We start from the raw sequence: 26,504 nt of genomic DNA, 5'->3' as shown, positions 1-26,504 counted from the left end.
TGCAATCAATATATCTTCCATTGTTTGATGGGTGTTCAGTATCAGTTATCAAAAGTATCAAAGTTTCAATTTGTGATAGTTAATACTTCACGTTTCTGAGAATGAATAACACTGTTTTAACGTTTAGATTGATATTCATTTCTGCATACACTAATACACAAACATTAATTTATTACGAACAAAAATGAATTAACTACAAACAAATGTATATTTATAAAATAAACCTTAATAGGTAAAAAACAAACAATATATGTAAAAAAAATCACTCTTACAGTAATGCAAAACTAATTGTAATGAACTGAACGTAACTGTAAAGTGTTACCAATTAAGCTAAAATCTTTTTTTTTTTTTTTTTGGCATGCATGTCTATATGTCACACACTCAAAAAAATTATATGCTTTAATAAAAAAATGTATGTCAACAGGTTCCACATAACTGGGTTACGTTAAACTAATTTGTTGCATGTAACTTCAACATCAAGGAATTAAGTCATTTTAAGCGACCCAATTTAAGTAGTCTCAAAGAGAATTTTTAAAGGCTTCCTGACATGATTCAGGTGTTTCAGGTGTACCCATTAATATTTCATTTATTTTTGTGACGCATAATTAAATTGATAGATTACAGCCAGCTATTTGCTAGCAGTAGCACGTTATCATCTTAAATGCTAAGATTTACATGTTCTTTCAACCAAAGCAGTTGTAAGTTACATAATCAGTCCACAGCCAAACAAAATGCTCCACACTTCTCCACAATGGAAACACACTGTAATTTAAATGGTTCTAATAATTCCAATGTAATTGACCATTAAACACAATTACACACTATCAAGTCTTCTCCTTTTCTCATTTTCTCAAAAAAACATAAAATAACACTTAATTTTAACATTCATTCTCTCTTAATTCAACCATTTGCAAAGCATGCTGGGAACTAACAAGCACCGTCCAGTTTCAGTTAATGCAACACAAATCATTCATGTAATCCAACACAAATGGATTAAGTGGCCTAAACTTAAATTTGATATAGCCTATATTTAAGCAGATTGAACACAATTAATTTAAGTTAGGGCAAAAATCGCAGTTGGCGTCGCACTATACTGTCACCATCTGGATGTACAAATTTTTTACTTAACATAAATGGTTTGTGTTTAGACAACGCGTTAGGATTTTGTAGAGTTAAGTTGAGACAATTACGTGGACCTTAATAGAAAAAAAATTTAAAGTCAACAAACACAATTATTATAAGTAAACTGAATATAAATATATTATGTCAAGTGCACAACCTTCCTTGTTAATTTTTTTTTGTGCAGTTAGTAATGCATTTTTGCAGGTATTAAAAGTCACATCAACTAAAAGTCTAATTTGTGTAGTTTTGCTTATGTCTGTGCATATTAACTTTCATGATGCTACACAATCCAGTTTATCTTGCAGATTTAAGACCCAAAATGAGAGATATGGGTGTAACACATAATGATCAATTAACCAAACACAACATGAACTAATGACAATTAAATCTCCAAATACTGACATTTCATCCAGTTCTACTTGTGACCATTACAGATGTAACTGACATTGGGATTTATTAGGAGAATTGACAGGAAAGAGTACAATTTCAGCGGGAAAAAATACAGTGTCTCCAATACACAGATATCACCAGCTGACGGATTTATGTTCTGAAAGCTTTGTGGGAACAGTGATTTGCAATATTTCTAAAATCATTCTGTGTAATTGGAAAATTATTTAAAAGGTTACAATAATGTTAGTACAACATTCTCTTAACCTTATTTTACTTGAAATACTCATAATACTGAAATTGAAAATTTTAAGAACATTAACATTACGATTCATCAAATATTAATGACATTATAAGGACATTGCAAGAATGTTGTTCCAAAGACATTTTCTGTCAGCATTATATGCGAGAATCCATCAAGTACAAATAACATCATACGGATGTTCTGAAAATGTTGTGCTCAAAACGTTCTCTCACACTGTTATGAGAACGTTCAAATAAAAACAATCATGAAGGCGTTCCAAGAACGTCTATATAAGTTTTTTCTCAACATCATGAGAATGCATATCAAATAATGTTAAAAGACCATTTTATAAAAGTTATTTAAAGACCATTTTATTTTAACATTTACAAAATGTGAAAGTTGTGGGAGCATTCTCTGTTAGTTGGGCAGATATATAGAAAGAAACATACAAATTTTGCAGTTACACTGGTTCTGCTAAATGTCTCTCAAGATTAACATACAAAATTCATACTGTGTTCATTTGGAGTCCTGTAGCGAACCCAACCGTATCCCCTGTGTGTTAAATGAAAGTGCGCAGCCGTTTGTAAATTGAATGTGTGAAGCTTATGGGTGTCATAGTCATTCCTGGCCAAAATATGCTGCAATGAGGACTTCCTACTGCAGAACTAAAGTCTTCTAACTGCTAACATTAACCTTGACAGTAACAAATTCAAATCTAATGAGTTTCACAAAACCTGTTATTTATCGACAGACAAAAGTCCTTCAGGTCAATGTGGAGAATAGTCTGATATCTAATTCTGTGGCAGACAGAAACGCTCCATCAAGTGCAATCTGAAAGAGAGAATATAGAAAGATATGACAACAGCACAAAGATAAACAAATGAGTGCTAAACAAGACACATCATGTAGATTTAAACTCATACTGTATTTCAATCAATTTGAATAATGAAACCATGTTAATACTAACGTGCTCCTCTCGGTGTCTGTGCTTACAGTTGCTGTCAGAAATGAAAAACAATTTTTAAAAAGTGGGAATAAAGCATTTTTTTATTAATTATTTGATGCACTTATAATTCCTGGTTTTGGGAAAAGGAAAGAAAAAAATAGACAAAATGTTTAGAAATACAAAGAATTCAACTGTTATGTAAATACATTTGTTACACTTCTTTCAACAGTCCACTTTAGACATTCTACTAACTATGAGTAATTTTGCAACTTGTCAACTAACACTTAGTATTAGCAGACTGTATGGTTGGTTATGATTAGGGTTAGGGTGAGTAGAATAAGTTGACGTAGTTGCAAAGTTATTTATAGTCAGTAGAACGTCTGTTGTGGGAAAATAAAGTGTTAGCGGATATTAAGCAGACAGTGTACTAATACTCTAATGATGATTGCTAGCTGACATGTAGTTGCAAAGTTAGAATGTCTAAAGTGGAGTATCGAAAGTGTTACCAATACATTTATAATCATATAATCAGGTCATGACAGAAAATTAAATCCTGATTAATATTTTAATTATCTAACTGGTTGCTCTCAAATATTTCTGTGGTCACAACTGCTGTCAAAGAATAAAATAATAAAATAATTTATTATGAATTTATCATAACCACCAGTAAGAGTCTGCATTACCTGGTTTTGGTGCAGTGACAGTGAGAACAGGAACATGTGGATCTTCAAGAGAGACATTAGGAACTGAACAAAGAAAAAGATGCAAAAAATTTTTTAGCCTTATCCCCTTAATTGTCCAGCAGGAAAACCTATAAAGATTTGATTAGTGAATGAGTTTTACCAGTGACCGTGAGTTGAACAGAAACCTGGAGATCTCCAGCAGAGCAGAAGTACCATCCAGAATCACTGAGTCTCAGTCCGGTCATCAACACAGTGAAGGAGCTTCTCCCATCATCACTGATCTGGACTGATGGATTCTGGGATGTGTCAGTCCTCTTCTCAGTGTAACAGCTCTGATCTTTATATCTGCACCACTGTTTGAGTTTATTCTGATATCCAGAACTGTAGAAACACTGGACACTGACATTATCACCTTCATGTCCAGATACACTGCTGTTCATCACAGACACATCAGGAGCTGAACACACAGACACGAGACATTTGAGATTGTGATTTATTAAGAATCAGGTTCATAATTATTAATCTGAATGTGAAACTCATCTCATACCTGATTGAACTGTGAGAAGAAGCTGCTCTGTTTCATCCACTTGAAATAAATCTCCAATCTCCACACCACACCAGTAAGATCCAGTGTCTTCATGCTGCAGGTTTCTCATAGTCACAGTAAAGAAACTCTGATCTGGATGATCGATTACAGACACGTTTCCTTTGGTTTCATTAGCATATGCCAGAATAGAGCAGTAAAGGTATGCTGATTTTGCATGAAAGCACCAGTATTTCTTGTGTTCTGTGTATTTCCTGTCATAATAACATGGAATAATGACACATCCTCCAGTCTGAACCGTTAACTTTCTGTTTACTGATCCTGTTGTGCATTCAGGACCTGCGCGAAGAAAAGATCAACAATCATGACTAAAACCATAAAGAGTCATTGTAACTTTTTGTCAAAGCTTATGAATGGATGATGTGGAGATTATGTTTGCATGCCTGTAACATTTATGTTTATATTTTTAAAAACCTACACATTCATAAAGAATATGAATAAATTAAAAACAAAAAGAGAGAACACTTGCCTCTTATGAGCCAAAGAAAAATCCAAATGAACTGCACGACGGTGAGGATCCGCTTGTGAAAGCGTTGTGATAATGTTTCTTTGCTGATCATCTCTGAACTCTAAAATAATAAACTTCCTCTTGTCTTCTCAGAATAGGCTTCACGGTTCTTCACACCATGAGGTGAAACGTCACTGACTCTCTACATAGGTGGCGTTATCACTTGGCATTAACATACGATCACTGTGAATTGATCAAGCAGATCAGATTATCAGTCAATCAGGACTTATCAACATAAAGTGGCTTCTGTAGCTGGATAAATGATCGGATCCCTATTTCCAGTGTAATATTTAGGCCCTGGTGCAAAGTCGACCTGAAGTGGTGGGGTTTCTTTTTAAATTTATTTTCAGTTATTTCAAATGTCATAAAACTAAGAGATGGAGATTCCACATTGCATAGATTCTATGATCGAAATGGTAAAAAGAGACATATGGGTCCAAAATATTGCCAGATCTGGTGGGAAAATTGTGTGTCCTTTACAGGGAACTTACGGGTGCTAAAGCAAAATTTCAACTATATACTCCATCTTCAGTTCTCTCCTATACACACCAAGCTACATGCAGCGATTCCCGTGACGTTGATCTGTGATTGAATGCTGATATGATATGGCTATATTTCATTTACATTACACAGATCACAATGCGTCCTCGAACTACCTCTGTATCTGGACACACAGATCAGATAATATTCTGATCACAACTGCGTTTACACGTGTCTTTTCAATGTGTACGTGGGCAACATCCGGATACAGGTCACATGATTATGCCAAGTGCACCAAGCCCAGTGTTGCCAGATTGGAAATGTCCAATCATCGTACCAGAAGCTTTGAAGAAAATTATCGTACACGAGTCAAACATACAGAAAACAGCTATTTATCTAGACCAACAACTTTTTGACATGACCTGCAAATTACCACAATAGATAAATAACTAGGTGTACCTTAGTGGGAAGGTCCAAACTCCACCTCTGAGTCATTTAGAGTGTCTGTAATGAGCCGATTCGTGGCTCTGTTTTGATGAGGTTGACTTTTGAAAAAACACACTCACATGATGGATTTGAATGGGGAAACACGAGAACATCAAGGGCAAACTTTCCTAATTCGCTGAACATGGTTACCCTCAATGAAACCCTCCAAAGTAGAGATATGGTGCCAGAATTCATCAACATGCATTGCCTTTGTATTTTTGCTTAAAGCTACGAGTGGCAATCGCCTCCACTGGTCATCGATGGCTTGGAGACGGTCTGCGTCTGTCATGTCAATTAACCGTGGCACTTGCTGCATGAGGGGAAGCAAAGACAGATGCTCGGCTCGTATCTTGGCATCAGTCGCAGCGGCAGGGGAGAGGCACACGATTTGGGTCAAGAGGGCATCATCAAAGTCAAACCGTTTCTTGATTTCTCCGCAGGCAACCCGGAGAAAATTCTGAGAGAGCCCGGAGAGAGCACATGAAAATCTGTCAAGGTGGCTGCTGTAATCTTAGTCTGCTGGACATGGTGCATCACTTTTACACCCAAGTACAGCTTGTTTAATGGTCTGAGCTTTTGGCTGTCATTTATGTCGATCTGATTCAAAGAAGTGCGCAGAACATAGTCTCTGTCCATGAAGGTGAGAAGAAGATCTGTGTAGGTTTCACACACCTTGCTCTTCAATGAAGTAATCACCACCTTTTCACAAAATATTGATTAAGGTCTGTGAATTTAGGTAGCGCCCACTCTAGAAAATAGTAGTACAGGCGAAGAGACTCATCATTAAGGGAGTGAAAAGTATTCTCCGCAGCGGTCAATCTGGCCTCGAGCCACTGGTCCATGAAAAAAAGCCGGAGGGCTTTCCACTGGGCCGAGACACATTTCACAACTTCACTCAATGACAGCCATCTGGTCTGGGAGGGCTTCAGTAGTTTGTGCGGTTCAACATGGCAAAAGCTGTGCGAGACGTTTTGCACTATTTTTGAAATATACATAAATGTCTCTGGCTAAATCCTTGCACCTGCATGCTGAGAAAGCTGCACTCGCACAGAGTGACCAGGGACGGATTGACAATCTGTGCGTTCTGGAAAAGTCCAGAACGGCCGTCCAACCGAGGGCCGTCGGCACACACAAAAAAAAAAAAGTCTAATAAAGCAGTATTAAAAGGCCAACAGCAGGGGCACTAATATGATCACTTATGCTACGTGTAAAAAACAACAACTGAGGAAGAAGAGTCGGCCTATAGCCATTTTATAAGGCTGCACTTTTAAATTTGCTTACATTATATTTGAATAGCTGTGGTCTCCAACGTGGTGCCTGTGAGTTGCCCGCTAAACACATTCTATAAATAGCCCCAACTTGCCGTCGGGGTTCCAGACTTCGAATAAATGGTATAATTTTGCGACCTTTTCAACTAAACGTTTCAATTTGAACTTTTGCCTCTACAAAATTACCCAACTCTCTTTGATTGTACGCTGTCATTTGCGTTGCGTATGAGAAACATCAAATGGCAAACGCTTAAAAAGCGGAACAAAACTTGTTTGATCTGAGCAGCGCATTATCAGCTCGGCCCAAAAAACAGCGATCGCGGACAAAACAGCTGTGCGGGCTGATCTCGATCACGCGAACATTATTACACAGAGCTGCGCGATCCACTGAGAAGCATTTCAATTCAGCGCAGAATTCTCTATCTCTATTATAAACCACAAATGACTGTGTGATTTAAGCTTGTAAAAAGCCAGATGAAACAGCGCTGATATTCTCAACATATTGACGCAAAAACAACAAAAAAAAAAACAGGCGAAACATTGTTCCGAGAACAAACCAGTTAGAAGACATTACACACCAAAACCTATGAATTAACTATTAAAAATGCTGTTATATTAATACAGTTATGTATAAATGTATTAAATGTAATGCAGTAATGTTTTTGTTTAGAAGTTATGGCAGTTTATTATTATTCTTTTCATTTATATTTATAGGCTACTAAATGTTTGGGCACCGTTGGAGGTGCGACAGGCCTAAGGCCCAGCAGAAAGACCATCTCGCTGTAATGAATAAAACAAAAAAATTAATTTTCATAAGTTTTCAGGATTTTTTTTAAACGCTTTTAAGTCTGAACCAGAATATCAAGATATTTTATTATTTCCCATATGATGGTGAAAAGTAAAAAAGCTTCACCATGTTATGTATAATAAACAACCCTGTATCACATGAAATACGTTCTGAGGAAACTATTTTGCAAATCGCAATTACGTTACATGCCAACATATAAGCAGTGCTATTACGTTGGTCCTTAACCTAATATAGCCAATCTATTGCAGTGCTATTACGTTTGTCCTGAACATAATACATCCAAAGCAGGTTTCTTTTCACACGTAGCAGCTCATTTTGTTTTAATTATTTACTCCCTTTTTTCTCATTGGGCTACAAAATATTATCTATGCCAGGGCGAGTCAAATGGCGGCACCCAGATAATTTTTATCTGGCCCTCCAACTGGTTTTTGATGTTTAAAACCCCTCGCAATCTGATATCAAAGTCCCCGCAAAGGTTTAGCGCGTTCAGCGGTGAGTTTAACAACGCACGTGATCATTCAGCGGTGAGTTTAACAACGCACGGCAGTTCGTGATATGGTCACGTAATTTAATCTATTGATTCGTGCCACGGACACGTTTATTTCGTTATTTTCGTAATACCAGCACGTTTTTTAAACTATTGTATTTTCAATGGGAAGCGTCTTTCGTGATAACAGCACGATTCTTTGTGCCTGTCGGCTGCAGCAGAGAAGCTGTTTAATCAACATTTTTTTCACGAGATCTTATGTATTTTTATGTATTTTTTTAATGTTATTATTTCGGTCTTATTGCCAGGGAAGCTGGTTTGCTTTGCTGTTTATTGATATTTTTAAAATTATATTTTATCAGTAGGAAATCGCGCTGAAGAAATCTCGTTCCGAACACATCGCGATATTTGGCATCAGTTCACGTGTGTCAGATGTTGGTAAGTAAATACCTAAATACGCTGTCCTAATAATGTGTGATATCATGTCTTTTCTGTTTGTCGATATTAATCTGCCATTATATCTGCCATCTCAGACTTTGCGTTTCATTGCTTTCTAATTCAAAACAGGGTGATTAACACTGCCTGTCACGTGACGTGCTATAGGCTTAGATATTCATATCAGATTAAAAATAGTACAATTAGTTCCAAAGTTGTATTTGTAGTAGAAGCACAGTAAAAACAACACTTACCATGCTTTTACCACAGTAACATTAGTTTTACTGTGATAAGTGTAGTAAAAAGACAGTAATCACAAAACTTACCATGCTTTTACCACACTATTTGTAGTTTTAATGTGGTACTTATTGTAAATGCACAGTAACCACAACACTTACCATGCTTTTACCACAGTAACCATAGTTTTACTGTGATAGGTGTGGTAAAAGGACAGTAATCACAAAACTTACCATGCTTTTACCACACTATTTGTAGTTTTAATGTGGTACTTATTGTAAATGCACAGTAACCACAACACTTACCATGCTTTTACCACAGTAACCATAGTTTTACTGTGATAGGTGTGGTAAAAGGACAGTAACCACAAAACTTACCATGCTTTAAACCTCAGTAACCTTAGTTTTACTGTGATTGGTTTAGTAAGGACAGTAATCACAAAACTTACCATGCTTTTTACCTCAGTATTGATAGTTTTAAAGTGATATTTGTTGTAAATGCATATTAACCACAACACTTGCCCTGCTTGTAAGGCTTTATAATGTAACATCCAATATTTGTAAGGTAAATCAGTACTTTTCCCTTTAAATAATCCTATATATTATACATAATGATATTTTCTTTTCTCTTTTTTCAGCTGAAAAGACCAAAAGGGCCTTTCGGACTCAGTCGTTCCATTATTGTTGGAGGAGAAGTAAACGGAGGAGACGGACAGCTGCAAAGGCAAATATTCGCAATGGTATGTATGTGTTGGTTTTAACCCTAAATCAAACATTTTATCAAGCATTTGTTGTTTCTTAAAACTTTTCTCACAAAACCCATAGCCCAATCAGTACAAACATAGTCTGAAAGTCGTAATAATTCACAAGATTTAACAAGTTGTCAAATTCGTACGATACTCGTACATATTTGTATACTCGTACACAATCCTGCAGCTTTTACTCCTAGTGCTGTCATTGGCTACTGCCTCAATTCCTGTACATATTTATCGCGATATTTGTAAATCAGTTGCGCCACTTCTTGGAAAGTTGTCGGATGTCACACACACTGTCAGAAAGTTTATATTAATTGCAAATTGGACCCTGTCTGTTTATGTTCCAGTAATACATGATGTCTCTCCACACCTCATAACCTACCTCTGTTTGCAAGAGTGGAAAAGCTTATCTGACTTGTCACATGACATAAGATACTCGATTATTATGTCATAATCAGAGCAGTTACACTGCTGATAACTGTCCCGTTTGTATGTAAATCTTTTTCATGATTATTGCTTGCTATTAAAGACATACTTTTATTCATAGAAATGCCCACATATCAGTGAACTTGTTAAATAAAAATGCTTTTAACATTTGATTATGCAACACTCTTTACAGAAAACATATCCTACAGTTATAAACTCACAACGTCATCATCAAGTCCTGTGCTGGGCACATTGGGCAACAACTGTCCTCCAACGTATTCGATCCGTGGCCAGGTTCTTCACATCTTCCCATGGGACACTGACATTCTTCAGGTCTTCGTGAAACATCTGTCTCCATGTCTTCCTTGGTCTTCCCTGTCTCCTGCATCCTCCTGGTGGTGTCCACTTCATCACTGTGTTTGGGTGTTGTTGTTTGGGCATGCGTAGGATGTGTCCAGCGAGGTGCACCCTTTGCTCTGTCACAGTTTCTGAAAGTCTTCATGTGAAGTCCCATTCCTCCTCAGGATCTCTTTGATATATGCAGAACCAATATTGAAAATAGTGATTTATCTTTTTCCATATTGTTAAAGCATTTTGTTTTCTCTTTTCAGCTTCATAAACTGTACTTGATTTCTGCCTAATGCCTTTATCAAAAAAGTGTCAGTGTTCATCAGGTGTTTTGCTAAAGGACATATTCATTGCATAGTTACAATAAAAGTGACCAATAATCACAAGGATATAGAATGAAAGTTGAGAATGTAAAATGTTGTGCTTATGTTTTTGCCTATTTGTTCTTTAAAGCGAAGAAACAAATGTATGTTCACATAACAAACTTGAATCTCATCTCTTGGTTTGTAAATATATTCAACTTCATCATAGCAATTTTTTTACGTTAATGTAGTATGTGTCACTATAATAGATTGCTCCTGTATCTGGATATTTTTAATAAACTGATTTTTATACTGTTGTGCAGTACATTTGTCTTTAAACAGTTTGACATTAAATATTGGAATAAGCTTTCAAAATGGTGTCCGTTCATTGTGCTTTTGTTACATTTATTTGAATATTATTGATATACCTTTAATATACTATACATACACTGTAAATGTTAGAAGCACTTTATTACATGTAATTATCTTTAATTAAAATACTGCAAACCTACCCCTGCTGTAGGCCATTGCTTAGAAAAAAGTTTCTCTTTCAAATGTATTTATTCATCAGTCTAATCAAATAAGCAAATTTGTGTCATTGATCATGTGACCTCGTTTTTGGATGGTAACCACACAAAGGAGTCTTTTGTTTTTAAATATGAGTTTTATAATTTAATTAGAAGGATTGCATGTTTAACAGCCTAAATATAAAATATTTAAGGTATCTATCCCCGCAGCCAGAACCAGAAGAGATCTGTCATCGTTTACCATAAATGGGCATGTAAGTGTAACGCATCTGTTCAGCTGGGTTGTTATTGGCTGTGACTTTATCGCAGAACTCGCTGTGATTGGACAATCGTTTAACCCATATAAAACGGCGCTTCATGTTACAAAGTATGTTTTGGTGTTATTATTACGTTAGTTATACATTAAGCTAACTATAAAGTGTCTCTATGTTGTGAGAAATTACTCCTTTACCGAGATCCTAACCCTAACCCTAAGCATGTCTGCACATTTCAATGAACTACAGCACAATGCTTCCTGCTCCACTGATAGAATGACAGAGATATGTGGGTAATGTAGTTTAAAACGTTTAGTAATAAAACAATAAATGTTAAATAAATAATATATTTAATGGACAACTGGATATCTAAATTTGTTCATTGTGCAAACCTTTATGACATATATGAGGGACAGGCTGAAATTTGATATTTTTACTGTGAGCACTTTAAAAATAACCTTTATGCCAGCTTTCCATATATGTCTGAAAACTGTGGCCAACATTATTTATTAAACATAGTATAAGCAGTTGTCCAGACAATTTTCTCTTTGATACACTAACCAGACTTTGAGTTACAGCCATTTGAAATGTGCATTTGTTTGCTCTTCTGGGGGCCATTGCTGGGCCCTGGGGGTGGAAGGACAGTATAATCTACACAGATCTACACATACTATTACTATTACACAAGGATAATGCACCATTCAGTAAAACAACAAAAAAACAGTGCCAACATTTCCTTTTCACCCCCTCTGATTGCTGCTTATATTCCTGACATCAGTGATATATAGAGTATACTATATAGAGTATACTAGAATGATCAACATGGATCATCTTCAATTAAGCTTTAAGTATTTATAGCAAGATAGCCCACTGCAGCCTCTTGCTATTCACATAGCTTCCTTTTATTTCACTGGAAACTGGCATACATGCAAGTATGTGCAACTTTTGTTGCATTGTTGTCCCAAATATCATTAACCAGATCTAAATTTTTATGTCCCAAGTAAAATAATCATGGTAATTAATTATATTTAGTTATTTATAAGTTATTAATTATATGTAGTTATTTTTAAAGAAACAAGAAATTAAAAATTCTCAAAAGAAAATTTCTATTTACTGTACCAAACACCACTTTCAAAACACAATAGTCACCATACTTTATTAAACAACACTTTATTGGAGAAGAAAGCATAAAGTTGATAAAGTAGCATAAAGACAAATGAGATTCAAGATAAATAAAAATGTGTCTTCAAAAACACGTTAACATCATATGAATCCATTCACAGCTGCTGAAGCCACAAAACGAGTGCCAGATAATCATATTCAGTCACATATGATACAGAAAACAGATTTGATATTGTGTTGGAAAATAATGATTCATTATCACAGCTAAACTGGTTTCTTGCTCTTCCCTGTACGTCTCGATCGTGTTAGTGTTCTTCTTCCTCGTCTAAACAGTTTGTTCAGTTGAAGAACAGAAGATGCGATCACTGATGTGGAGTAGCTTTTTCTCAACCAGAGGAAGAAGTCTCAACATCCCATTGTCAGGCGTTCTCCAGTCCTGGTCTGAAAGGAAAACAAAAGACAGAAACCATTCAAATAAAGTTGTTTAATGGACAGTCGGGTCAGCTTATGTTCTGCGTTATTTAAAGCAGTGATGGTTTACTCTGGCCCTCAGTGTCCACTGTCCTGCACATTTAGCTCCGACCTCAAACCCTCCTGCCTATTGTCTAGAAGTAAACCTGAAGACTTTGGTTAAAATTTTCAGATGTGCTCGATTAAGGTTGGAGGTTAACTCTTAACTAACCTCAAAAAGTAGAATGCAAAGGGCCAGAGTTGCCTGTTCCTTACATAAATTCACAAAGCAGCAGTCAGTACGTTATATAATATACACACATTGAAGTATTATATATATATATATATATATATATATATAAATAATATTGCAGCACAAAATAAGCTAAGTACTGAACAAAAACAGTTTTACCCATATCAACAGCAACATATTTTAAAAGATTTTTAAGAAAGGCATGGTCTCTTTTGAGCCTTTGCCAGTGATGCTTGATTTCTTTCCAGACAACATACTCTTCTGTCAATTGTTTCAAGAGCTTCACTTGGTCAAAAACCAAGTGATAACCTGTACAATGTAAAATTGTCAACATCAAATTATGTACTACATATTACAGCATTGTTTCAATACAAGACATACCAATGGACTCGCGCACTTTTCTGTCTTCTTTGGGCACCAGATGTTCCTTCCTCACCCGAAACAAAGGACTTATTCGATTAGCTTGCGTTGATATAAGGACTGGTCTTCCTTCTCTGCTGTAAAACAAGATAGTCTCGACTTACTCTATGTGCAATTACTATTGTTCTTGATACACAAATTAAGACAGTTATAAATAAGTTAATTTACCATATGATTCAGGAGAGAACATTTGATGAGTAAAAACTGATTGCAATATTCTAGAAACTTCACCTGTGAAGGGCTGATCACGGCAAGATTCGCTGCGACTCACTAGTAGCTCTTGTAATGGTTGGCTCTTAAAAGAGCTGTTGAGTTTGATATTGGTAGAGCTTTAAAAAAAAGGACTAAGTAATCCTGCAAAACAGAAAGGAAGGTAATTTTAATACATTACTTGCAAATAGTCAGTTTATAACTGTAGGATATGTTTTCTGTAAAGAGTGTTGCATAATTAATTGTTAAAAGCATTTTTATGTAATAAGTTCACTGATATGTGGGCATTTCTATGAATAAAAGTATGTCTTTCACGAGTTCACATCTACATATAATTAGTACAATAAGTTTATGCGTATTTGGCGTGCTGTCCGGGGGGAGGGCTCCGAGCTCGGAGTTAGGCCCGAACCCAGAGTACTCCCCCCAGTTGGTAAGTGTAGATGGAACTGTAAGTGAGGAGATGGGGTGGAGGAGGGATGCTGACAAACTTTCAATGAACAGAGATAGGTCTGCTGTGAATTTATACTTTGTCATTGAGTTGATTACTGATTAATCTCCAGCTGTGCATAATTTGGTTAATTATCTGAACCTGCTCCTCCCGAACTTTGTTAATAAAACATCATTTAATAGCAAGCAATAATCATGAAAAAGATTTACATGCAAACGGGACAGTTATCAGCAGTGTAACTGCTCTGATTATGACATAATAATCGAGTATCTTATGTCATGTGACAAGTCAGATAAGCTTTTCCACTCTTGCAAACAGAGGTAGGTTATGAGGTGTGGAGAGACATCATGTATTACTGGAACATAAACAGACAGGGTCCAATTTGCAATTAATATAAACTTTCTGACAGTGTGTGTGACATCCGACAACTTTCCAAGAAGTGGCGCAACTGATTTACAAATATCGCGATAAATATGTACAGGAATTGAGGCAGTAGCCAATGACAGCACTAGGAGTAAAAGCTGCAGGATTGTGTACGAGTATACAAATATGTACGAGTATCGTACGAATTTGACAACTTGTTAAATCTTGTGAATTATTAAGACTTTCAGACTATGTTTGTACTGATTGGGCTATGGGTTTTGTGAGAAGAGTTTTAAGAAACAACAAATGCTTGATAAAATGTTTGATTTAGGGTTAAAACCAACACATACATACCATTGCGAATATTTGCCTTTGCAGCTGTCCGTCTCCTCCGTTTACTTCTCCTCCAACAATAATGGAACGACTGAGTCCGAAAGGCCCTTTTGGTCTTTTCAGCTGAAAAAAGAGAAAAGAAAATATCATTATGTATAATATATAGGATTATTTAAAGTCCGCGTGAACCGGAAGTTGCAAACGACTTTTCTCCAGTGCTGTGACGTATTTCCCAGTGAAAAGGAATATTGAACAGAGGGCAGGGTTTTACTCTAGTGCTCCTCCTCTCCATCTCTAGCTCATTACAGACTAACGATTTGAGGGGAGTGGTTAAGCGTTTCTCAACCCAAGCCGTCAAGCATACGTCATCAGGGAAGGTCCTCCAATGCAGAGGGGAGGGGCATTTTCAGATTTTGATTAAAGATTACGAAGCCAAAACATTTTTTTCCGTGTTTTAACTTGCACGGATTAATTGTTCACCACAAGACTAGTAATATGCGCTAACAAAGTAAATAGGGTCCATTTTGATTTCAGTTGGACTTTAAAGGGAAAAGTACTGATTTACCTTACAAATATTGGATGTTACATTATAAAGCCTTACAAGCAGGGCAAGTGTTGTGGTTAATATGCATTTACAACAAATATCACTTTAAAACTATCAATACTGAGGTAAAAGCATGGTAAGTTTTGTGATTACTGTCCTTACTAAACCAATCACAGTAAAACTAAGGTTACTGAGGTTTAAAGCATGGTAAGTTTTGTGGTTACTGTCCTTTTACCACACCTATCACAGTAAAACTATGGTTACTGTGGTAAAAGCATGGTAAGTTTTGTGGTTACTGTGCATTTACAATAAGTACCACATTAAAACTACAAATAGTGTGGTAAAAGCATGGTAAGTTTTGTGATTACTGTCTTTTTACTACACTTATCACAGTAAAACTAATGTTACTGTGGTAAAAGCATGGTAATTGTTGTTTTTACTGTGCTTCTACTACAAATACAACTTTGGAACTAATTGTACTATTTTTAATCTGATATGAATATCTAAGCCTAGCACGTCACGTGACAGGCAGTGTTAATCACCCTGTTTTGAATTAGAAAGCAATGAAGCAAAGTCTCCGTGGAGATGGCAGATATAATGGCAGATTAATATCGACAAACAGAAAAGACATGATATCACACATTATTAGGACAGCGTATTTAGGTATTTACTTACCAACATCTGACACACGTGAACTGATGCCAAATATCGCGATGTGTTCGGAACGAGACTTCTTCAGCGCGATTTCCTACTGATAAAATATAATTTTAAAAATATCAATAAACAGCAAAGCAATCCAGCTTCCCTGGCAATAAGACCGAAATAATAACATTAAAAAAAATACATAAAAATACATAAGATCTCGTGAAAAAAATGTTGATTAAACAGCTTCTCTGCTGCAGCCGACAGGCAGAAAGAATCGTGCTGTTATCACGAAAGACGCTTCCCATTGAAAATACAATAGTTTAAAAAACGTGCTGGTATTACGAAAATAACGAAATAAACGTGTCCGTGGCACGAATCAATAGATTAAATTACGTGACCATATCACGAACTGCCGTGCGTTGTTAAACTCACCGCTGAATGATCACGTGCGTTGTTAAACTCACCGCTGAACGCGCTAAACCTTTGCGGGGACTTTGATATCAGATTGCGAGGGGTTTTAAACATCAAAAACCAGTTGGAGGGCCAGATAAAAATTATCTGGGTGCCGCCATTTGACTCGCCCTGGCATAGATAATATTTTGTAGCCCAATGAGAAAAAAGGGAGTAAATAATTAAAACAAAATGAGCTGCTACGTGTGAAAAGAAACCTGCTTTGGATGTATTATGTTCAGGACAAACGTAATAGCACTGCAATAGATTGGCTATATTAGGTTAAGGACCAACGTAATAGCACTGCTTATATGTTGGCATGTAACGTAATTGCGATTTGCAAAATAGTTTCCTCAGAACGTATTTCATGTGATACAGGGTTGATAATAAATATTGGAGTATAACAAATAAAAATTCCTTCTAGATGTAGCCCTTGCACACAAAAAGGTTGGAAATCCCTGGTATACAGTAGCCTAACTATATGTTTTATAATTACAAGTTTGTGTAATTTGGGTTACTGTAGCCAGTGACATTTCATTATTTGTATTTTATGGCATTGTACATTTTTTGGTTTTTATTTGAAGGCTGAGGCTTCATTAATAAACACAACCCCAATTATCATCATTGGTTTTGAGATGTTACTTGCTGTGAATACCTTGTCTGATAGGCTACAGTATTGTGGCATAGTATCAGGACATCCTGGCTAGTGTCTGTCCCACACGGCTAGAGGCGAATGGCCGGATGATGGGCCTATTTGGGAGAAAGTCCAGGGCTGTTTTTTAGCCCCAGTCCGTCCCTGAGAGTGACACACACACCGCTGCACTGTGATGCCTGGCAGATCATTTCTAAGGCGGCTGGAGACAGAATTGTTTTTTCCCATCATTGTATTGCAACCATCCAACCCAAACCCCACTATGTTTTCGATAGGTACATCTGCATCGGTGAATGACTTCATCATTTCGCTGTGAACGCCCCTTCAGTGGAAAACTGTCTCTGTTGGTCTGAATAGATCTGCACCAGTTTCTTTGTGCGACCAAGGCTCATGTGCTGAGCTGTTTTTGAATCTTTAAAAACATCTTTTAAAGGGATAGTTCACTTTGAAATTAAATTTTGGTATGTTTTAGCTTACCTGAAGGGCATCCAAGATGTAGGTGTCTTTGTTTCCGCAGTAGTTTCAATTTTGATATTTTTAGGTCAAACCGTTCTTGTCTGTCAGTCATATAATGCAGGTCTACGGTCACTGTCTCAAAGAGCATGCACAAGTCCAAATTAAAACAATTCCCCATCGTCCAAATGAAACAATTCCCCATCGTAAGTACACTTTGATGGCCTAAGACACGAAACGAGCGGTTTGTGTGAGAAAACGAACCGTATTTATATAGTTTTTGCCTCTTGAACAAAGCCGCGTCCAACTGATCTGACGGCGCGGGCGGGTATAGATATATACACTGATGTCGCCTTGGCTAATGAACTGCAATAGCGAAGGCGACATCTAGTGCTAGTGTTTCTATACCCGCACGCGGGCGGATATAGATATAGAAACACTAGATTTCGCCTTCGCTATTGCAGTTCATTAGCCAAGGCGACCTCAGTGTATATATCTATACCCGCCCGCGCCGTCAGATCAGTTGGACGCGGCTTTGTTCAAGAGGCAAAAACTATATAAATACGTTTCGTTTTCTCACACAAACCGCTCGTTTCGTGTCTTAGGCCATCAAAGTGTACTTACGATGGGGAATTGTTTCATTTGGACGATGGGGAATTGTTTTAATTTGGACTTGTGCATGCTGTTTTGAGACAGTGACCGCAGACCTGCATTATATGACTGACAGACAAGAACGGTTTGACCTAAAATATCAAAATTGAAACTACTGAGGAAAAAAAGACACCTACATCTTGGATGCCCTTCAGGTAAGCTAAAACATACCAAAATTTAATTTCAAAGTGAACTATCCCTTTAAGACCCGACCAAATGGTCAGAGGTCCTCAATGCTATTGTGCTCTGCCATGAACCCTGTTAGCTTGATCTCTGCATTTTTCACTGCTGTATCTAGCTGTTCGGTATCTAACTCTCTGACGGTTTCTGTAGCAAATGGGCTATGGATCTTTGAGCTGGGCCTAGATTTTTCTTTTTGTTCTGATGTTTTTCCGATTTTTCGTGATTTTTTAAAACAGTGATTTCAGCCACCATGTGCACATTACAACACCGGCAGAAGGCTTTGGTGTCATTGCCCGAAACAGGTCTTAGCCATCCTGCAAAACTGGGGTCCTTTTCCCACTCAGTTCTGTATGTTTGCTGTCGGTGCTTACTTTAAGGCTGCTCCATATAGACTCTGCCTTCCTCTTTGCCTCATCTTGTCTTCACCTTTCTTTTCAGCACTAATTTTCTTACTCATTACTTTAGTATTGCTTTACTATCAACCTCTTGGAAACAACTGACATAGCGCTGCAGCAAGAACGTTACCCTGTGTTGTGCACGTGAGAGAGAGTCAATCGCCACGATGATTGGCCGAGAAGACGTAACGTGATTATTTTTATTTTTTTATTTTTTTGTGTGAGATGAGATGGAAGGCATGCGTAACACCACGTTTACAACACACATTCTTCTCACAATCATGATGGTAAATGTAGGATCTACAGCAACGATCATCATTTGAAATGTCACAAGATTCTGAAATTTTTCTGAAAGAATTTTTTTTTTTTTCATAATTGATCGTACATCGCACAGAGGTCTAAATTATCGTACAAATATGATCGTACGTCTGGCAACACTGACCAAGCCCTACATACAATACATATGCATAAAGCTGTGGCATAGAGGCTGGAGACTTATTCATCACAGACCATAATTTCTTTATTTTTGTAGATGTTTTTAATGCATTTTAAAATATACAAAACAAGTCTGAAAATAAATTGATAATGTACACCTAAATATTTACATACCATTTATCTTAAATATTTAGTGATTTGCATTATTATTTATTTGCTATTATTAGATTATTGCGGGGGAGAAAATTGCAAAACACACAAAAAAAAACAAAAAAAACATACATAACAAATAACAATTTTTTATTTTTTTTGACATTACAACTTTGCAATATGAATTCTTTATGTTTTTTACGATCAACAGTTTTCACACACATTTAATTCTTTACTAACCCCTATACAGTGAAATAACCGAATCTTTTCAGAGTAAACCACTTGGTTTGTACATGGAAGTACTGTACTTTCACTGTTACCACTAGGAAAACTAAATTAATATTTTTTTTTTATAAATTGGTAATAAAAAAATAAAATAAAAATGTTTTCCTTGTTTTCCATGTGTAATAATGCATGGAACAAAAAAAGTATGTTAGCCTGTTTCAAGTTCAATGCTGATGTGTTCATATTTTCTCAGGAACATGCACCTGTGATAAAGAAATTAAACAATGAGATGAAATCACATGTTCAGTGTCTGTGTAAAACATCATGTGATCATTAACTTTAACAAACCTGTAACTTCTCACTGTTTGTGCACAGAGCTGTAGGTCACCTCGTCCTCCACTGATACTGGGCTAAACTGGAGATATGAAAGATGATTAAGAAGAATACTGACAATAACATTACAGGACAAATCTCTGTGCATGTTCTTGTGAGTTCACTTACTGCTTTAGTTTTAGTTTTAGGTCGTACTGTCACAGAGCTGTAAGTCACGTCATTCTCTGCAACCGCTGATGATGAACGGACACTGTTTCCCTGTGAATAATTATAAACATATCTTATTATAATGAGTCTCTCAGTTATGAGTTTTAACTCAAATCGGTTGTCAGCTCAAACCTACCGCGTCACTGTCTACATCTCTGGTCACCGCTGTATTGTGGGTGTTATTTCTGTCTGTTAGTGAGAAAACAAATGATGTTATCAGTCTTTCCATTAGACAGTTCTTAGACATCAGCATCAAGTTTATGTGCAAAGCTTCTAGATGCACAGCTGATCAAACACAAAGGGTGCTTTCACACAAGCACTTTTGGTGAGCAAACGGGTTCAATTGACATCAGAGTTTGATTTGTTTGGATGATGTGAACGCTGTTCTCCTCATTTTCCTGACAAGCGTGACTGATGCACTGCAAGCAGAGAGAATGTATATCTCATTTCTGCTGAGAGGCTGTTCACTGCAGAGCCATGTGTGAGTGTGAAGTCCAGCTCCTCTTCTTTGAATGTAATTTGGGCCTAATGGGTGGAGCTACAGTATAATATCCAACCACACTCTAAGGCTACGTTTACACGTAGGTGGCTATTTTCATAAACGGACATTTCACCCCTCTTCGTTTTCAAAAATAACATCGTGCACACGAACCTGTGTATATGCTGTCAAGAGCATGCCAAACCTGTAGGTGGCAGTGTAACGAGAAGCTCAAGCCCACCTTAGCCAATCAGAATCCCGTAAATAGTCACATTCTGTGACGTCGCTGCCTAAAACTCCGGTTTTCTCTGTTTACATGCAAACGTGCAAACGAAGATTTTCAAAATCTCCACTCTGGCCGGAGTTTTTAGAAAGAATCGGTTTCATTGGCGAATCCTCCGTTTGCGTGTAAACGAAGGGCGCAAACGAAGGGAAATGTCTCCGTTTTTCAAAATAACCATGTACGTGTAAACGGGGCCTAACCCAAACTATATCTCCATCCCTCCACCCATTAGACGTCCAGAGAGGTGGAGCTGGACATCATGATTCTGCAGTGAGCACCACTTGTTTCTGCTAGCCTTCAGGACAAATGGACTCCTGTGATCTTTAGAACATTTGCGGTACATTGATAGACGGAATTGTCGTTATGTGCTGACAGCCTGACACTTTAAAAACAAACCCAAAAGTTTAAAAGCGTCTCCGGTTACCTAGCGTAACCTCGGTTCCCTGAGAGGTGGGAACGTGACACTGCATCATCAAAGCTGACGCTTATCCCCTCCTTCCTCCAATCTGCTGAAGCCTTATGAAATTTAATATATCATAATATATTAATGCACTGCACAGCAGGACACAAAGGCCATTACTGTTCCTGTGAGAGCAGACATGAGAACTTACAGTCTCGCTATCGTCGCCATGAGTGAGAGCAAAGCAAACCACAGTGCCAAATCCACAGCCATCAGCCTGAGTGCTTCCTGAGAACTCTTAAAGGCAGAAACTTCTCAGCTCGAAATGAACACAAGTATAAGTTAGAACTGTGAGCGCCCATGTGAAATGTGAGCTCGCCTCACAACAAAGCACAGTTCTACACTCTGGGTGGTTATGAAGCAGAAGTCTGTGATGGTTTAATACACTCTCTGAATGGACTATGATCAGTCAATCATCCAGATTAATTCTATACACGACAGATCAACGCTCTGAGGCGGGGAGCTGCATTATGAGAGTGAGCGAGTGGCTGAAGCTCAATGCTTTATGGAAGGTAGACCACCGTTCTGAGGTGGGGGGCTGCTTACTGCTTATGAGTGAGTGAGCGATCGAAGCGATTCGTCCTCTGTGCATATCAGGTCACAGCACTGAGATTTGTGGACGGCATACCGCTGTTCTGAGACAGGGGGCTGTTTATTATGTTATTATCGTGCTCTTGAGTTGTTTCATATTCAAATAATGTAATATGAACACAAACCGGCTGAGGCAGCAATCGAACTCTGGTTTGGATCAGGCAGTCGAAAATCAAGTGTGAAAGCACCCTAAATGATTGATGGAATCTGTCATATTAAGAAAATGTATCAGTACTTACTGCGCTTCTTTCTCAATATTATGATTGACACAACCACAACCACCATCAGCAGCAATAGAACAACAACTGGAATCCACGCCTCCAGATACCCATAATGCCTGTGATCATGAACAAATCATGAAAAAGGTATTCAGTTCATCCTATATATATATACATACACACATTTATTTACATTATTTGCTACACTGTATTTCTATCTGAATTGCTTTGCGCTGTTCAAATGACCTTAACAGCTTGTTGTGGTTCTAAACCATTTCACACCAACTACAGTTGCATTTCAACTGCAGTTCTGCTAAAATTAAAATAGATACAGGCAACAGCATATGCAAAAGAAGATGATGGCCTCACTCATGTAGCTACTGTTTTACTGTAGCCTATTTTTTGCTACACCAGTTACAGTCAAAAAATGAAAATAAATCCTGTAGCAGATGATTGATCTCAAAAACGGTGCACGCTTACGTTAACACTTACATTTCAAACAATAAATCTATTATTTACATTGTCTCAGGTTAGAATGAATGTACATTTTGTAATATTATTGATTGCTATCAGGATGTGAAGAGAGTTTCAACCAGAATAACAAGAAGTGTTTATGAAAAAAAAAAAAAGCCTACCCTACCTTTAACCCTGGACCAAACCCCGGATACATGGAAACCTGGGTTATTTTCTTTCATGTTTCACACTGCTTATAATTAACAAATAATCCAACTGCCATTTCACCCTGTCCACTAAATCCTGAGTTAATGTCCTTGCATATTTGTGGTGTCAATGTCACCAACTGGACAAAATCCGCAAAGGATATGTTTGCATAAAATGTTCTAGCAATGCGCATCCTCATATTATAGGCCTATAGCCGAGGAAGGCAATAGAGTAGTGGTTTTCAACCTTTTTAAATAGTTATCAACAGTCACTGAAAAGGACAAATGCAGATGTTTCTTCATGTACGAGTAAGGATAAATCTTCAGCAATGCCTGACATCAAAAAGACTAAAGCTAAAGTTAAATGAAGAAAACATATGTGGGAGAGGAGAAGAAGCAACTTTGTTTTGCTCAAATTAAGCTTTACATTATTTCGCTTATTTTAGCTTTACACATTATTTGACCAGAATAAGATTCACGTCAAGTCTGATTTCCACTTGCAACTTTCTTTTCTTCAACCCGACATACAGTGCTTAGTAAACAACGCCAACCTTTGCATTAGGTAAGTCACAAAGATTTTAGTTTATAAGGTCTTAGGTCTATGTTGTGTTGTGTCCTAGAGTCTCTTGAGGCTCGGACAGGCCTGGTTCCACAGGTGTGCTATAGAGGATGCTAAACACCCTTAAATGAAACCAAGAGCACCCTCAGTTGAAGCTGTAATAATAGGATATTGGCAAAACAGATTTGGCAAACGCTCCAGTGCATATTTGTGTTTGCTCTCTGGAGAGCGTCAAATGTTTCTCTTTACAATGTGCTTTTGCAGTGTTGAGCAATATAGCCACAAGTCCTCATTAACCAACGCAACACAAATAGTCGGGTCAGTTAAAATTCTTGCAGTGGGCCATGGAGACGTACGTGTTTGGGGTACGTGTGAGTTGGAAAAGATTGGGATCCACTCCTAGAGGATGTGAAGCGAGCTTGAAACAAATGTTTTTTCAACGGGTGGTGTTTCCGTGACTGTCCAAAGCATGTGAATATGAGGCACGATTGACTTTCGGTTGCCAAGCATGAAAGTGATTGGTTGCTAAGCATCTAGACATTCACTGCATCGTTTCACACTGCCACACACGCTTTTTACCGTGGGTAAAAGAGGTAACCCAGCTTTTAGATTACAAGTATGAAACGTTCTTTTACCCAGTGTTAAAAGCGATGTTTAGAACAATGATGTTTATCCTCATCCGATGGACAATATTCCATCCTTAATAAAGTTAAAAAAGCATAATAATTTCTGTATAGTTAATTTAAAGGTTCTAATCTGTTTTTCATGTTTTAATTTAAGCAATAAACATTCTATTTCAATACTCATTCTGCCGCTCTTCACTGTTTGTCGTTTGATCGCTGTTAATTGGTTTTGTAGATGAGAGAGCTGCATTTCTGCTAAGAAACAACAGAGAGAAATTAAACAAAATTTATCTGATCAGAAAACTAAAGTAAAGACAAAAGATAAGTAAAGACAACACCACACACAAAAATCAATTAAATGTTCAGAAAGACAATAAATTCAACTCTGTTACACGGACAGCTAAGCATCTAATCAAGACCATGACAGAAAATATAAAACTTACATTTAATTAGTTACTAACCTGTTTCTCTCAGATGCTTCTGTGGTCACAGATGCTGTCAAAAAGAAATTAAGAAAATATTAAAATAATTTATGACTTTGTCATACACCAACAAGAGTCTGTATTACCTGGTTTTGGTGCAGTGACAGTGAGAACAACATGTGGATCTACAAGAGAGACATCCGGAACTGAACATGCTATTTTAGCGAAAGATGCAAACTTAATTTAGTCTTTTTTCCTAGCAGGAAAACCTATAAAGATTTGATTAGTGAATGAGTTTTACCAGTGACCGTGAGTTGAACAGAAACCTGGAGATCTCCAGCAGAGCAGAAGTACCATCCAGAATCACTGAGTTTCAGTCCAGTCATCAACACAGTGAAGGAGCTTCTCCCATCATCACTGATCTGGACTGATGGATTCTGGGATGTGTCAGTCCTCTTCTCAGTGTAACAGCTCTTATCTTTATATCTGCACCACTGTTTGAGTTCATTCTGATATCCAGAACTGTAGAAACACTGGACACTGACATTATCACCTTCATGTCCAGATACACTGCTGTTCATCACAGACACACCAGGAGCTGAACACACAGACACAAGACATTTGAGAACTGAGATTGTGATTTATTAGGAATCAGGTTCATAATTATTCATCTGAATGTGAAACTCATCTCATACCTGATTGAACTGTGAGATGAAGCTGCTCTGTTTCATCCACTTGAAATAAATCTCCAATCTCCTCAACACACCAGTAAGATCCAGTGTCTTCATGCTGCAGGTTTCTCATAGTCACAGTAAAGAAACTCTGATCTGGATGATCGATTACAGACACTTTTCCTTTGGTTTCATTAGCATATGCCAGAATAGAGCAGTAATTATATGCTGATTTTGCATGAAAGCACCAGTATTTCTTGTGTTCTGTGTATTTCCTGTCATAATAACATGGAATAATGACAGATCCTCCAGTCTGAACCGTTAACTTTCTGTTTACTGATCCTGTTGTGCATTCAGGACCTGCGCGAAGAAAAGATCAACTTTAGTTTGACTTATTTGTCAATGTTAATGACAAAATAATCATATTTACATACACATGCTATACACCATTTCTTTTAAGTATCAGTAAAAAAAAAAAAATATATATATATATATATATATGTATATATTTAATACATAGGCAACACAAAACATGCGTTTGGACTTTTTTAAAATCAAGATCAAGTCAAAATCAATATGAATGTATAAGGTATTTGTCTAACTAGTCAACATTTCTTTCAAAGGCACTTTTTATCTTCACTTGGTTCATCTTAAATAGTCCAGTGGCATGACAAATTAATTTCTCTATTAATAAAAGTCTGTAATTATAAAATAAATATTGCAAAATGCTGTTTGAAATGGTTTCAGCTGGAGTACAGCATGTCATACAGCAGAACATGCCAACTAACCGTATGAAGAAACTCAACACTTGCCTGTTATAAACCAAAGGAAAAACACAATGAACTTCTTCAAAATGACATTCCTTCTGGAAAAAAGTTGCAATGTTTCTTCTCTCTGCATCTTTTTTGCGTACGTCTTCTTTTCCCTTTCTCAATACCACAGAGACAGCTTATCACTCAAGAGGGTTTGCCTATGATTTAACGCTCTAGCTGTATTAGACTCACTTCCTGTATCCGTACTCTGTGGATGCTTGTGTCAAAAAACTTTATTTAGAATAAAATGTCATAATGCTTGATTGCAAATGTTACAAAAATCACAAATGCATCACCTGGACAAGAAGTCTAAAAATATTTTGCAAATAATGATTTACTTTTACGTGCAATGCAGTCGACATAAAAGCGGTTCCTTCTGGTATTACTGGGGTAGTGGCGATGTTTCCTTATCTACTGTAGTTCTCATTTTACACTTACAGAACTACTGCAGTCGGTCACACCATAAATGAGTTGTGTGTGGTCAACACTTGTAAGCAAAA

At 37.0% G+C, this 26,504-nt stretch overlaps 1 protein-coding gene and 1 long non-coding RNA gene across 4 annotated transcripts; both read right to left on the bottom strand.

The window, feature by feature from the left end:
* Positions 1-2,573: 2,573 nt before the first annotated feature.
* LOC311291447 (polymeric immunoglobulin receptor-like) lies at positions 2,574-26,111 on the bottom strand (the record flags this gene model as incomplete). The annotated part of the gene is made up of 6 exons (XM_084410482.1): positions 26,005-26,111; positions 25,217-25,552; positions 24,823-25,119; positions 3,543-3,839; positions 3,383-3,445; positions 2,574-2,584 (listed from the first exon to the last, which is right to left on the bottom strand). Exons 1-6 carry the CDS (start codon positions 26,090-26,092, stop codon positions 2,574-2,576), a joined length of 1,092 nt encoding a protein of 363 aa, XP_084266608.1. The 5' UTR covers positions 26,093-26,111.
* Positions 12,476-16,910, bottom strand: LOC311292319. Of its 3 annotated transcripts, none has more exons than XR_014627704.1 (5): positions 16,125-16,910; positions 14,927-15,028; positions 13,783-13,905; positions 13,513-13,628; positions 12,476-12,869 (listed from the first exon to the last, which is right to left on the bottom strand). It is a non-coding gene; the product is annotated as an uncharacterized lncRNA (long non-coding RNA). The 3 variants fall into 3 exon arrangements; XR_014627705.1 differs by having other exon boundaries at positions 13,529-13,628; XR_014627706.1 differs by having other exon boundaries at positions 13,513-13,625.
* Positions 26,112-26,504: the final 393 nt, after the last annotated feature.

Source organism: Rutilus rutilus (assembly GCF_951802725.1).
Source record: "Rutilus rutilus genome assembly, chromosome: 6".
Classification (NCBI taxonomy): Eukaryota; Metazoa; Chordata; class Actinopteri; order Cypriniformes; family Leuciscidae; genus Rutilus; species Rutilus rutilus.
Note: the sequence above shows the minus strand (reverse complement) of the source record. Positions and strands in the feature narration are given on the sequence as shown.